Source organism: Aythya marila, assembly GCF_965140915.1.
Source record: "Aythya marila genome assembly, chromosome: 23".
NCBI lineage: Eukaryota > Metazoa > Chordata > Aves > Anseriformes > Anatidae > Aythya > Aythya marila.
The window spans coordinates 3,227,491-3,242,193 of record NC_139064.1 but is presented as its reverse complement, the minus strand read 5'-3'; the positions used below and the strand labels follow the sequence as shown (position 1 = coordinate 3,242,193).

The 14,703-nt window shown below is 42.8% G+C and overlaps 1 protein-coding gene across 7 annotated transcripts in view; it reads left to right on the top strand.

Annotated features, from left to right (window-relative positions):
- ARHGEF12 (Rho guanine nucleotide exchange factor 12) overlaps window positions 1–14,363 on the top strand; it is a 74,281-nt gene extending 59,918 nt beyond the window's left edge. For 5 of the 7 annotated variants that reach the window (XM_082777895.1, XM_082777893.1, XM_082777891.1 and 2 more), the window contains 10 exons: window positions 1,236–1,311; window positions 1,723–1,890; window positions 2,397–2,484; window positions 3,344–3,433; window positions 3,585–3,661; window positions 4,044–4,271; window positions 6,142–6,627; window positions 8,300–8,616; window positions 9,363–9,435; window positions 10,049–14,362. In XM_082777895.1, the coding sequence (XP_082634021.1) occupies window positions 1,236–1,311; window positions 1,723–1,890; window positions 2,397–2,484; window positions 3,344–3,433; window positions 3,585–3,661; window positions 4,044–4,271; window positions 6,142–6,627; window positions 8,300–8,616; window positions 9,363–9,435; window positions 10,049–10,059 (1,614 nt within the window). In that variant the 3' untranslated portion in view covers window positions 10,060–14,362. Of the gene's footprint in view, window positions 1–1,235; window positions 1,312–1,722; window positions 1,891–2,396; window positions 2,485–3,343; window positions 3,434–3,584; window positions 3,662–4,043; window positions 4,272–6,141; window positions 6,628–8,299; window positions 8,617–9,362; window positions 9,436–10,048 lie in introns of all 7 variants that reach the window. The other 2 variants (XM_082777894.1, XM_082777892.1) reach the window with 1 other exon arrangement.
- The last annotated feature ends 340 nt before the right edge of the window (window positions 14,364–14,703 follow it).

Below are 14,703 nucleotides of genomic sequence, written 5' to 3'. Positions count from 1 at the left end.
TGTCTTCCTGAAGATCTCTGTGGATGTAACAACATGGTTCTGCATATAGAAGAGCTGATAGAGCTTGTAAGTTGTGTGAGATAAGGGCCTGCAAGCTAATGCACTTCTGTATCACGTAGGAGCTACTTAGTGGATGGTAAATCTTAGAGTGGGTATGCCTGTCACGTAATCATGTCTTAGTTGTGCTGTTGAAAATGGGACGGCCTCAGGGAGCCATTAGTTTAGGCTTTAAAAGAAGAGCTGATACAGGTGCTGATGAGCATAGGAGATCCACAGGTATAGCCAAGTAAAAGCCTAAGTCCATTGCTACAAGTACTGTGGCTCCTGCAAATTCTTGCAGTTACATTAATAAAGCTGGTTGCTTGGTGTCAACTGCTGATAAATGGAATGGGCAAAATCACCCTCAGAGTAAAATTAACTCTAGGAAGTTTTCATGTTTCAGATGGATGGTGATGTTTTGATACTTTAACCCCATTTCATTCTGACCACTATCTATGTCTGTCTCATGCATAGATTCTGTGTTGTTTATTTATCACTCCCCTATCTTTCCCAAAGTCAGCGTGTATCCAAAGACATTTTTATATGAAGACTTCTCTGTAAAACTGTATTATGTAGTCTTCCACAAATAAACTTGCAAGCATTTAGTTAGGAAATGAAGAACTTACTGGCAGTTACGAAATCTTGCTGTTATTGATTGTAGACTCTGAGACTTGGAAGGGATGACTTGTGAAAATTGTCACTTCTTCTTGCCTGCAGATCTAAATGTCACAAGCACTGAAATGTCTGAAGAATCCATTGACATTATAAAGTCCATCAGATCATTGGAATGATTTTTATATCAGTGTGTCATTTGTAGGCATACTTGACTTGCAAATAGAGTGCTGAAGCATTAACCTGTTATAATACTAGAACTGCAAACTTTGTATGGGATATTGGAAAAACTCCTAGAAACCAGAGGGCAACCTAATGCATTAGGAGCTTGACTTGGCACCCCCAGTATCTGCAAAAGAGCAGTGAGTGAGGAAGAATGACAACAAACATCTCTCACGAGATTTTGGTTTACAAGCATACCTCAGTCCTGATCCACGTTTCTTTTTCCATACTAGGCTTAGCTGCTCACTTCCACACTGGAGTGCCTATCTGTAGCTTTCCTTCTGAAATTCCCATGCTTTACCGTTCCTTGATTCTGTAGCAATTTCATAGTGCTATTTTTTTTTCCTTTCTTTTGCTGACAGAACTTGGATCTAACAAAGAGAAAAATGCTTCATGAAGGACCTCTAACTTGGAAGGTTAATCGTGACAAAACTATTGGTGAGTCCCGTTCATCAGCCGATGTGGAGTTGGGTTTGTATGTGTTTGCCGAGAGGGAGGGAGAGAGAAAGCATTTATGCAGTTTCCAATTAGGATTTGTACTGCCACCTATAATAATGTGTATGTGTTTCTCAGAGCTGATTAAATTATTCTTGTCAATTCTGAAATGTGCTGGAGTATCATTAAGGCCATGCAGGGACACAGCAGTCAGTCGTGAGATGATCCAATCCCATCTGTAGCTCTCTGCTCTAGTTTTGATGAGGAAGATTTGCAAGCTTTGCCTAGAATGGCATAGCACTGATTACTGCCTCTGCATGAGTAATCAAAAATGCAGCCTTTTTCTTTCTGCAGGGGTGTGATAGAAAACCACGAATCTTTAACTCATTCTGGGTTCTTTTGCGCTCTGTGCAGATCTCTACACTCTGCTCCTGGAGGACATCCTGGTGCTGCTGCAGAAACAGGATGATAAACTGGTCTTGAAGTGTCACAGTAAAATCTTGGCATCAACAGCTGATAGCAAACACACCTTCAGTCCTATCATCAAGCTGAACACTGTTCTGGTTCGTCAGGTGGCAACAGGTCAGTGTAACCAATAGGGAAAGCAAAGGAGGAAGCCTAAAATGAAGATTAGATCAGTTGAGGACAGTTGGTTTTGTCTGGAGTTCCACAGCAGAACATGGAGAAATGCGTAGGCTTAATTCTTGGTTGTCCAACGTCTTGCTCTGTAATGCTGTATGAGCTGTTTAACTTCTCTGCATCGTTAATAACCTTTTTAGGCACAGCTTGAGTTATAAATAGACCTCTAAGTTAAAGTAGTCTGATTTTATTAGATGAAAGGTACTCTAGAAATGCAAATCATTATGAGGGAACAGAGGGGAAAAATGCGTCTCAAAGCAGTTTGAACTAACAGACAAATCTCCTGGACAGAGAAAGATCTATCTTTGTATATGATAGCATTATAGGTTTATTTCATGAACTCTTCTTTCACTGCTTCTGGTTGGGGTTATGTCCAGTTCTAGGAATTTTCAGAAAGCTGTGCAGAACAAAGCATCTAATTAAATTCCTCCCTCCCTGTGTTGCTCCAGATAACAAAGCTTTCTTCGTCATCTCCATGTCAGAAAATGGCGCTCATATTTATGAACTGGTGGCACAGACGGTTTCAGAGAAGAATGTGTAAGTAATTGGTTCGGTTCCATCTGCTGTGTGATTTGTTGCACTTGAGAGAACTTTTACATCTGCTTGTGTGTAGTAACTCTGCAGGTGTCCATGAATTACCTGAGCTCCTTATCTAAGCTTAGCTGAAAACATAACTGTTTACCTCCATGGGGTGTATCCAAGCACAGTATCTCCCAGCTTCTAAAAAGCAGGGAGAGGGTGTATACACATAAATGAGTGTGTTTATATATACCGATATGTATAAAACAAAAAATCATACCCTTGCAATTCTGGTCTTCTGTGACTGACTGCCAGATAAGTCACTGAAATCATCCTGCATCTTCCTGCAGAACCGCTTTTTAGTTTTGCAGAGTTTGATACTGGCATCATCAGCATCCACAGTGCCTGCATGTGAGGCCCTCCCTACACTTTTTCCTCTCTGGTACAAGTGCCTTTCTTCCAATCCATAAGCAGGGCATAGACTTGTGTGATATGCAGCAACTGCTGTAGTGTGTCACATATTAAACTATTCAATTCTGTGTGAAAGGTTACTGAATGCTTTCATGTGTATTTATATATAAATATAACTGCTTCACTTGATGGCTCCTGCTAAGGTCCTGTCATTCATTTCCTTCTGCTGAGCAGTATCCTGGTGAGGTGAGCATTAAGCTGCGGTGTTTCACTTGTGGCTGCAAGGTATTACTGAGGCACTGACTGTAACAGGATTAAAAAAACTAATGCAACAATGCAACAGGATTAGGCGTTTCTGTTGATAAGAAAAGCAGTGATGATATTAGCTGGATTTAAAAACTGTTGAATGGAGCGGTATTTGTTGTGCTTCACATCTTGCATATTTTTATTTGATATGTTTATACAGGTGGCAGGACCTTATAGCTCAGATGGCAGGGACTGTGAAAATGGAGAGCACCAGAAGAGTGATTCCATTACCGCAGTCGGGACCTGGCGAGTAAGTAAAAATAGCTGGAGGAGAAAGGGCTGGTGTTCTTTTTCTGGTAACCCCTCTTTTACTCAAAGACTGTCAGCCAGAGCTCTGCTTGTCATGCAGTAATTCAGATACAGGTGACTAAAAGCTTGTGTTTGTACCTTCCTCCCTGCAGAGAAGAGCGTGAAGAAGAGGAGCAGCAGAAGCTCAAAGAGCAGCATGACATTCCTGCCAGTAGTCTGCAAAGTCCAGGTAAAACAGTGGGCCAAGTAAAAGGTGTCCATAAATTTGCTACATAGAGAACAAAGCCATATTCCTTGTGTCTTGGGGCTCTTTTGGTAGCATTGGCGTTTTTCTGGAAAGGAGTGGTTTCTTTATGAGTCATGTGGAGAAGTGATACTGAACATCTTGGAAACATACCTCTTAGTATTTCCATCTCTTCTATAAATTGCTGAGTAAGAATCCTTTTTCCCCTGGAACAAATCAGCCTTTTACCAAGCCCATGCTCAAGAACTGTATTTTTCAGTGTTTTCAGAAGCACTGTGAAAAAGTTAATGTGAAGCAGAATTTTCTGCAGTTTAACATCATATTTGCCATAGTTGCTTAACCCAAATGTATGTTTTCTATTTAATAGACAAAGATTTGGGCCTAGACTCTTCCTTGATACTGAATGCTCAGACTTCTTCGCCCACCATGTCCGAAAAGTCGGAGGTAGAAAGCCTTCTTGTGACAGAAAGACAGTTTGATAAAGTGCAGCAGGCAGACCTGACGCTTAAAGATACTTCTACATGTTATGAACACGCAGCCACCGATTTACCGTCGGTATCAGGAGGGCAGTGGGCATTGGATGCCTTAAGGAACTGTAAGTATCGTGGAGCAGCATCTGGAAGCATGTGGTTTGGAGGTGGAGATTGTTAGGTCAACCTTTGGAATCAGCAAGCTGAAATAATGCCCACTTCTATTAAATAAAAAATTTCTCTGCGCTGTAGCACAGCGTAGCAAACCAAAGTGGATCTGACACGAAGGAATTCTGAGTTCAAAATTCATATGCTGGGCCATTTGGATGCAGGTATCTTATTGTTTTGCTGTGGTTTTCCCGTGTATAAAATGCGGGCAGTAATGAATTGTTACTTACTGCCCAGGAAGTGCTTTGATGACAAAATCACATTGCAGAGCTTTGTGCAGTGCTGTAAAGTGGCACGGCTAGTCAGCAGTTTTTTTAAGAGACGATGCAGTTAGCCGGTGGACTTAACATTCAGAGCACCAGAGGAGTAGGAGAAGTTGCATGAGTTGCAGGATATGATTTGGCTTTTCTTTGTGTGTTTTTTTTTTTTTTTTTTTTTTTTTTTTTTTTTTTCAAAATCATGCAAATGAAGTTGGATATTTTACTCAAGCTTAACAAAGTCTAGGTTCAGATCTTCTGAGAGTCTGGAAGCTGTTTGGGTGTAATTAGATTGACATTTGTGTGTACTGAAAGGAATTTTTCCCAATGGACAGATAATTCTGTAAGATTGGTTTTAGATTTTTAAGTGTTTCCTCTGTTTGGTGGTACACCTTTCACAGGAAGGATGCAGGGCTCCGCAACCTACCTGATCAGATCCAACATTCCAGTTCCTTGATTTTCTAAATATAACTTCCTAAAATTTGAATGAATTCATTAATTCCTCTCTCTCTCCCTGGCAACTTTGAAATGGACGTAAAGTCCCTGAATTGTACTTGAAGGGAATAGACTGTATTGCTTCTCTGTGGATCATTTGCTGTTACTAAAATGCAGAGCATTCATATCCTTGGCCCCAGTTCCCTCTTCTCCCTCTCTCTTTTTACAAATAATGACAGCCTTCTGCAACCTAATCGTTTACCTCGGATCTTTTGATCCATTTGTGCTTCTCCTTTTTATAGGATTCAAAGCCCTCTTCTAATCCTGAGTGCTGTACAAATGTTCTTAGGAGGTATTCTTAGAGGCAGGTGATAGAGAACCTTATTAGTAAGAGAAGTGTGTAAAGATGTTATTAGTGACCTTGCATCTCATAATTCTTCTTAGAGCAGCCATCTAGCAGCAGCTGTGGGTCACTCACGTTTTGACAAGAGCCTTCCTCTTAGGCTGTTGTGTTGTGTGAACTCGCAGCTTTTACTACATGAGCTTAGTGTGGTGAGAACGAGCAGTGTACTTAGGCTCTTGGCAGCACCATATTTCTGTTTTGAACGATGTGTACTTATTATGAAGTGTTTGGCTGGGTTAATTTGAGAGCTAAAGGAATGTGGGTTGAAGTTCAAATAAGCATAAATTTAGATGAAATTTTAGAGAAAGTGTCTTCTATGTTTTGATCTGTTATTTGACGTTGGGTGGCATGTTCTCAATATGCTGATTTCTAAGGTGGGAATCCCCTGTTAGTGCTATTGCTTTTTAGTTCATTTAGGGGCAGGTAACACCCGGGCACTCACCTGCACTACGATTCACTTGCTGGGTAATTTCAGTAGATGATTTCTCTGTTTCTCCTAAGCAAGATGGAACTTGTACTGCTGTTTTTGCCTTTACTTGTAAGATGAGATATGGAATAAGGTATTGATATAATGCTTCAGACCTCTAATTTATTTTTACCCATCTTTTCTACCATGAACAATGAGAGGGCTGGCTGCTCTGAGATCTCTCTGCTTGGCCTTTTTGTCTAGTTTAATCACTGTTAGGGAGATTACGGTCTGTGAAGCTTCTCCAACATTATCTCTACTTGCAGTGGACTTGCTGAAAAAACTGTTGGTACAGCAGCTTGGCTTTTCTGAGAAGGGGACCCTTGAAGACCGGCAGCGCTTTCCCAGGTTTAGGACCGTCTCTCAAGAAGCCCAGACGGAGAGTGGAAGTGAGCTTGGACTACAGCACTCTGACGATAACAAATTCCACCAGCCTGGAACAGACCGCATGCTTCCAAGAACCGAAACTCATGAATCCACAGCTAGTTATGGCCTCCGGACTTCAGCTGAATCACCAGCTTCAGGGGATGCCATGCAGCTGATAGGGAGAGACCCCAGATCGAGTAGTAACTCAGCAATAGACCGCATGAGTATGAATCTGGAGATCTCAACCGCAGAGCTGGAAGGGGTGGGTGCTGATGAGAGCGGGGAGCATTTTTTTGACGCTCGAGAAGCTCACAGTGATGAAAATCCATCTGAAAGTGAACTAATGGAAAGGAAGGAAGAGGAGGATGTGCAAATACGGATCTCAGGTGAGCATATTTCATTCCCTCGTTGAATGATAGGCTGTCCAGATTTGACATTAGAGACCTGAGTTCAATTTTAAATAGGAAATACTAAAGAAAACCACAGAATGTTTTCATGGTGATGCTTCTCCTGCTGATCCGGTTTAGGACATTTATTTAAAGGTAGTTCTCTCGTCCCGGCAGTTATTCTAGCCCTGAAAAGGGCTGTACCTAATGATTTTTTCTGTTTCATGAAAGAAAAAACTAAAATCCTGTGGGGTTAATACATGGTGACAAACTGTATTTACAGAGCTTATGGGCACAGTGCAAGCTCTCGATTGCTGTGGGCACCACTGGACCATGTTGTATCCCTGCTGACTGTTGGGCCCTATAGGGAAAATACTGTCCCTGAAGGCAAGCCCTGCCTTAGTCCCTACACACAGAGCCCCCGTGACTCATGCTATTTTTTGTAGCTATTGTGTTGGCTTCTCCTGACTGAGCTTCAGAAAAGAAACTTAGAGTTTAGCTTTGCATTGTGATTGTCTCCAGCGACCTCACCCTCAGTCTGAAGCTCTTAAAAGCTTATCATTATTTCTATTATTATTACATTTGCTATATTTGGCAGTTACCTGAGCGGCATCTCAAAGCATCTCTCTTCTACCCTTCAAGAAGGTTGTAGAGCTGTTAACTCAGCAGAAAACTAGCTCCAAGGCAGCAGCTGTAAGCACCTTCATGGGACTTTGCTCACTTTGTGTTTGGAAAGTCCTGTGATTTTGATCAGCCCGAGTGGTGACCCTGCACTAAATTTAGCACACAAGTTGAGGTGTATCTTGTGCATGTTGTAATAGAAGTAGGTACTAGCTGGTAGATTCTACAGGACTGTTAGTCTTGAAATTTCTTGTCTCTGGATATGAATTTATGGATTCTATCATGAGCCAATAAATAAGCCAATTTGTGACTGTCCAAATGCTGCCTTCCAAGTATGTATTTGTGTTTCCCTGAATTATGGAAACATTTTAAATTATTAAAACTGAGCCAACAACTTGAAGGATCTAATTTACTTGTCACCACTTATGCTGTTTACTTTCTTAACTGTACAGGGACATCAAAATTAGATTGACCTGTTTTCAGTCAGTTCTGCTTCCACATGCTGGCTTTGCTGTAATATTGTAGAGAAGTTATTCAGTATAATGCTATTAGTAGGTGCAGTTGTGAGTGCGTTTCTATCTGTAATTGCTTTGTTTTTTTAATTATTTTCAGCAGGCTAAATGTTGAAGCTAACCCATCTAAGGGGATGCTCAGTACTGTAACCAGTAAGTGTAGGCTCCAAATCTAGCAGCCTGGTTTGTGGGTACCATTAGCATTAAGTGCAGGTTTTTCAGACATTATATTGGAAGCAGAGAGTTTGGAAAAACAGGAGGGAAAGCAATTAGCTCATCTAATCACGTAACTCTCAAACTGCAGTCCAAAAACCAGCCTTGATCTCTAAAGTCCCATTCAGAACCAAGCTAGTCTGGTCTAATATAATCGCTATTCTGTGTAGTGTTCACAAATGCTTTTTCTTATCCATTTTAAAATGCCTCAAGAGATGGGCCTTTCACCACTTATCCTTCTTAAAGTCTGCTTAAACTGTCTACAGGTCAGTGGTTCTCGGTGATTATGGAACTGAGGTGTTCATAAAAATCTGTTCTCTTAACAGGAAATTATTTGATCCTTGATGGATATGGAACAGTGCAGGAGAGCTCCACGGATGAGGAGGTATCATCTCTAGTTCTCCAGTGCACTGCAGGTGGCCACACCTCTTTGGACTCTGCCCAGCAGCAGCCTCTTTCCCCACGGGACACGCAGTCGGATGGAGGAAGCTCCCCGTTTGCCGAGGAGATGCTGGTCTCACGCTGGGGGGGAGTGGAAGAGTCCTGCTCAGTTGTAGCAAGCCCTCACTTCTTGTCTTTAGAGTCGCGTGTGCAGATGATGCAGTATATTCAGAAGATAGAGAACAACCTTGAAAAATTGAAGGTATCGTATGTTTCCATTTGCGGTATGAAGAGTTTTCGTATTCCTTAGATTGTGTTTTAGAAAAGAGCTTGAATATAATGTTGTGGAGGAAGGCAGGCAGTCACGTCTTTTTCTGTGTTTGGCTCTGGAAGCTTTTGAAGGAGAAACTTGGTGCCATTTTGCTTGCATTATGTTGTGGGGTTACAAGAAACTAGGAGCTGTAGAGGCAGGAGGTATGTATATTACTTTGCATTTGGAGAGATTCCTCAGGGGTAGGACAAAACTGCATTTCTGCAGCAGTGGAGTTTTGAAGGGACCACTAATGTAATGAATGTGACTTACCGACACATAAAGGCTTGCTGAATCTGTCGCGTGCTGCTGCTAAGGTTAAAAGAAGGTGGCAAGTTGCAGGAGGGGAATAACAAAGTTTTCAAGCTTACTATATCCAAACTAATTTTTTGTATGTACTGGGGCTTGTCCATCCATCACAACAATTGCTGTACTGACATGTTAAGTCAACAGCCAGACAATCTAACTGAAATCTGAGGAAGAGGTAGAATATTGAATGGGAATGGAAGGCCTAATAAAGGTGCTGCTACAGGAGTTGAGATCCATTGGGGGTCACAGTACCATCATGGTTGATTCCAGTCACCCGCAGTGCAACTTATCTTTTCCCGTTTGAAGCCCTCTTTGTTCACTTGATAAAGGAGAAAAAGCCACTTGACTTTCGGTGTTCTTTTTTTTTTGTTTGTTCATTTGTTGTTTAGGAGGTTGAGGAAGACTACATCATCCTCCGTCGCCAAGGGCTGGCTGGATCAGCCTCCACAGGAGAGCACTCAGGTATGCAAGCACACCTTCTGCACTCAGTAGCATACACCACGTTGGCATCAGGCATTAACCAAAGAGCACAAAGTCAATTTTTAACGTTTCACACACACAGAGGAATAGTTTCATCTGCTTCAGCATCGCTCACAGGGCTGAGGCTGTGCTGATTCCAAGAAAGGTCAGTTGAATCCACTGAGATTCACGTGTGCAGAGGAGTTTGTTCCTTCCTCTGAAAAGGTTGTTTGTGAGCTATCTCACCCCTACCTGCCAAAGACTGACATCTAAGGACGTACAACTTCTACTTCAAAGAAGGCTAGATTGGTGTAAAGTCCCAAACGAAGATTTTTGAGCATGTAAAATGATTCCAATCTGTCCTTTCTTTCTCTGGGGTGTCTCTGCTACTGTGTAAAGCAGCTGTCATGGGCCTTTTTAAATTTGCCTTAGGCATCCACAAGATGCAATTGCTGGGATTACTAACAAAGGTCTTCAGGTTAAATGTGCTCTCTCTCCCATTAGCATGCTTTCTCTGTTAGTACCAGTGTTCAGAAATGTTAGGCATTCATCTCTCATTGCACCCTCTCCCTCTCTCATCACCACCCCTTTTTTTTTTTTCTTTCCCCTCCATCAGAGAAGAGCTAGTCATGTTTTCAGGAGTGGCTGAAGATTGGATGAAGAGTATCAGGACCCAGCACCTATTGTCTGCCGTGTGGACTCTGAGACAAGAGGGTTCGGACCATCCAAACGTGAACCATACTCTAGCGAAGTGGGCATGGGTGCTTTTCCTGTGGAGCATCTGCACTATCTTGTCAGTGAGGGAGCCTGTTCTATTCTACTCCTCCTCTCCTTGCTACCAGAAATTCATTTTTCAGAAAGAAAAACCAAACCAAATGTACAGAGCTTTGGGTGTAGGATATAAAAATGTATTTAGACATTTAAAAAAAAATCAATGTATTTATTTGACTTCATTCCGTGTATCAAAAGCACATTTTAATTTTTTAATCTGCCTTTTTTTTTTGTTTTGTTCTATTTTAATTGGGTAGTGACAGTTCTAGCCCTTTGCATGCAGTACACCCTGCCTCCCACTGCTCCTGAACCAGGTCAGGTCTGAGGGGAGAGGGTGTGCCTGTGTGCAGGTGTATCTTTACTTCACTGGACTGGACTCTGCACTCCCTGCTGGCAATCAAACTGCCATGCGAAGAGCTACTTATGAAGGTGTTAGGATGACTTGTGGCTGGAACTATCTATATTAAAAAACTGCATGGGAAACACTCATGTCACCAAGCGTGTAACAAGAATTTTCCATGCACTAAATAGCCAGGCACTTGGGCAAACTTTTCTTCCCCCCTCTCCCATTAGAGGTCTCCTTTGTTGACATGCAAGATTAGGCTGGGAGAGGAGAAAGATAGGTTTAATTTTTTTCTTGACTTTGTTGGCTTTGATCATTGTCTCCTTTGTAAAGTGATAAAAATACTTGGACCTGCAGCACTTTTGTAACTCTTCTCTGGATCAAAAAGAAAAAATGCAAACCCAGAAGTGTTTCAAAGATGTGGGGCAGATGGGTCTCTGCCCCTGATTCACTACTGAATGAATAAGGGCTGCCATTTGAGTTAGCCACAGGTACTGCTGATTATAGGGCCAGTAAATTTTAGTACCTGAAAGTATGTCTTGCTGAGGGCTTGGGGTGTTATTTTTTTTTTTACTTTATTTTTTTTTTTTTAAACACTGATTTGTGCCAATGCGTTCTAAGTGAAACAGAGATGTGCAAAGCAAAGAAGGCTGAAACAGCTCTCTAGTACTTCCTTAGGCTTGTTCTGATGGGTTTTGCTGTTGTAATTCCTTCCAGTCTGGGAACAAGATGGTAAATACCAGCCTACCAGCAGAGCTAATGCTGGACAGCCTAAGCTCGCTGTGCCTCTGCTCTGGAGTTGGCCCTAGGGCAGGCACCTGCTTGGCACAGGGTGGTTCAAGCTGTGTCCCCAGTGCCACAGACCAGTAAATCCCATTAACACATCAGAACTGCAATAGCAGCTGCGATTGCGTGGATCGCGAAGTGCTGAGAATCTGCCTTTGGTCAGCGGAAAGATCACACTCCCTGCTCCATTAAAACAAATGGTTTCTCTTCAGCTATTGGCAAAGAATCAGAGCTCTCTTTTTTTTTTTTTTTTACTCACGCTGGAAAAAAAACACACGGTTCTTGTTCTTCCAGTTAGAAATAACGTGAGGGATAAATTCATGAAAAGATGGATGGAGGTTGAGCAAGAAAGGATTTGGGACCTGATCGTACGATGGAGCCGTAAGCCCTTGCAGAGCAGGGAGGCGTTTTCTCTCTCTTTTTTTTTTTTTTTTTTTAAAGAACCAATTGCACAAAGTGTCATTTTTCACCAGCAGGAGCATTACACTGCCAACACAAGCCAAAGTGTTCTCTTCCATGCTGGCAGGAGCTGCTTCTTCCTTGGGACCCACTAAGGCCTGTCCTGCTGCACCTGCATGAATATACTGTCAGTATTAGCCGAGCGCTTCCTTTCTTACCTGGTGGGACCTCCCCCCTCACCTTCAGCCCTCCAATTCCTTTGGTTATAAGCATTTAGACTTCCTCTGATAAGCCCCCAAAGTAGAATGCTGCCTTTTGCTGATGTGGCATCTTTTTACCTGATCCTGCCAGAAAAAGAGCTGGGCTGTAGCCAGACTTGGTGTTCAAAGCCCTTATTTTTCCCCTATAGACAAGGACTCGTGTTCTCCCCACCCTCAAATCCCCTTGGTCAGTTGGCACGATGCTGGTCTGGGTTTACACACTCCAGAAATGGGAGCGGTTGTTATGACCTTAGCTGTCTAAAAGCTTTCCAGCAGGCTCCCATGCTTGATTGAAAGTCATCATCAAACCAAATTAAACAGCTTGCTCTGGCTTTTCAAGACTCCAGTGAAAACCAGCAAGGCCAGGACCTGCGGAGGCCTGGTTGCTCACTACTCTTCCCTTGTAACTGAAGCCAAAATCCGTGGCTCTCTCCTTTCTCCAGGTTGCATGAATTTTAAGGGTGCTCAGATGGGTCGTGGAGGGGCGATCGCCCACACAGCCTCTGACTTTTCCACTTCTGCTGAAGCATTTTGTAGCATCATCCACCGCTGTGGTGTCTCATCCCTGAGGGTGTAACGGCAGTGAAAAAGCAAGCTGGGAATGCAGAGCATTCATTTTGCCATCTCATCCTAGCGTTTCTGCCTCTGGAGCTGCTGGAGTGAAGTTCTCCACCATCCCCTAATGGATGTGGGCCAGGAGGAGGTGAGGTGCGGATCTGTCCCTGTCTCCTCTTGGGATATAGAAGGGGAAACAGGCTGGTGGTGATGGCAGAGGAGCCTTTGGGGTGGGTGACACAGGCAACGTGGTGCTTTCAGGAGTGTTAGAGAGGAGCAGCCCATTTGAACCCGGTTGTATGGAAACTATGAACGTCACGCTGTGCTCTGTCCCGGTTGGGTTTTGTTTTCACCTGGCCTTCTTACACTACATCGATCATCCTCACAAATAGGGCATTACTCTAACAAAGATGATGGTGGGGTCAGGGATCCTTTATCTCCTGTGTGCGGTTACCTGAAACGACGAGGGATTCCTCGTTACTCTCTAGCACATCTACTGTACAGCAGACCTCAGGCCATGGCTTGCTGTGTGGAGGGAGCTGGAACTCAAATGCACTTTTCAGGATTCTCATTTTCCCCCCCCCCTCTTTAAGCCATAAGATTACCCTGTTTAAAATTCCAGTTCTCAGTGTAAGAAAGCATTTTAATTTGTTCCTGGCTGGTGATTGTACATTCCCTTTTTCAGACTGGACAGCAGAGCAGGACGGTGATCTCTGGTTTGTTTGCCCCGGCCCCTCTGCCCCAATGGTTTTTTTTGTGTGTTTGTTTTTTTTTTCCCCTCTCCCAGTATAAGATGAGCAAGGGTTTCTTAGCATGGGAACGAGGATGTAGTACAGCAACCATCTTTCATGTCCTTCTGAGATGTGCTTTCTCTTCTCTGCTATTAAGGGGTCTTCATGGACCAGAAAAAAAAATCACAAAAAAACATAAAATTTAAAAAAAAAAAAAAAAAAGTGGGCTGGGTGCTGTCTGGAAAGGGGAGTTTCCTTCTCCCCTGGAGGGGTAGAGGAGGAAATGGCAAGCTGCTCTTTGGCCACTCTGGGTCCTTGAACGTGCCGTGTCTGCAGGGAGGGAGATTTCTTTAACATCCTGTAGGTGGGATCAGAAGGGAGGATGTTGGAAGGTGAACCTGAAGAGCTCAGAAGTCTAGGTGGGTTTGGTCAGCTTTCAGCCAGCACGATTCCTATCTCCATAAAAGAGATGTTCTGAGTTCCAGATACCGTCCCTGTTGGTAGAAGAGGGGTCTGATGCTTCTGCAGGTGGCCCTTGGTTGTGCTCTCAGTGCTCGATGGTATCTGGTGTTGTTTTCTCTCTCTGTTCCCCAAAGAAATCCCTGACCTCCCTCCCCGTCCCCAAAGGTGCCAACTGACAAGCAGATGTACTGCAAAAGGGATACTGCAGCCAAAACACTGCTGTTTTGTTTTGAATTAAGTCTTTTGGAGCTCTCTTCATACTAGAATATTTTTATTTTCTTTGTACAACATACAATCATGTACTCTTAACAGAGATTTACTTTAAAGAGAAGAAAAAAAAAATCTGGAAGTATTCTTTAAAAAATACACAAAAATCTTTATTAATAATCCTGTATTTTTACTGATTATGTTTGAATGTCTAAAAAGACTTTATTGTTCTAATTATCCAGATGTATGTTTGTAAAATAGCTCTTTTATGACTTAGCTGATAAGGTTGTATGTTTCTGGAATTAAATATTGGTCACTTAAAAAAAAATATCTGTTTTCAGGATCTGGGAAATAGAAAATTTAAGCGTTTCAAATATCATTAAATAAGCTTAAAGGAAACATGCTTTGACTGCTGGATTTTGGGGTGGTTTTATTTTAATGACTTGGAGCGTTTGGCAGGACAAGCTGTCCTGACGGGCCAGGGAAGCTTTCATTTGGGGACTTTGCAGGATCTGTAGCTGCTCTGGTAAACGTGGAATTCCCAGTTCTCCCAGTTAGCACCATTTGCGTGCACTGGGGCTCCTCCTGGAAGAGGGAGCCTGAGCGATGCTCTCCTGTGCTCAGGAAGTGTTTGGGCCAAGTGGCTCTAGGCAATGAGTTCACTGTAAGGACCCCAACCTCATCCCCATCCTAACCTCACAGCGCAAGAGAGGGATGTGCCTGGACTCAGAGAGCATCAGCACGTCTCATTTGGTGT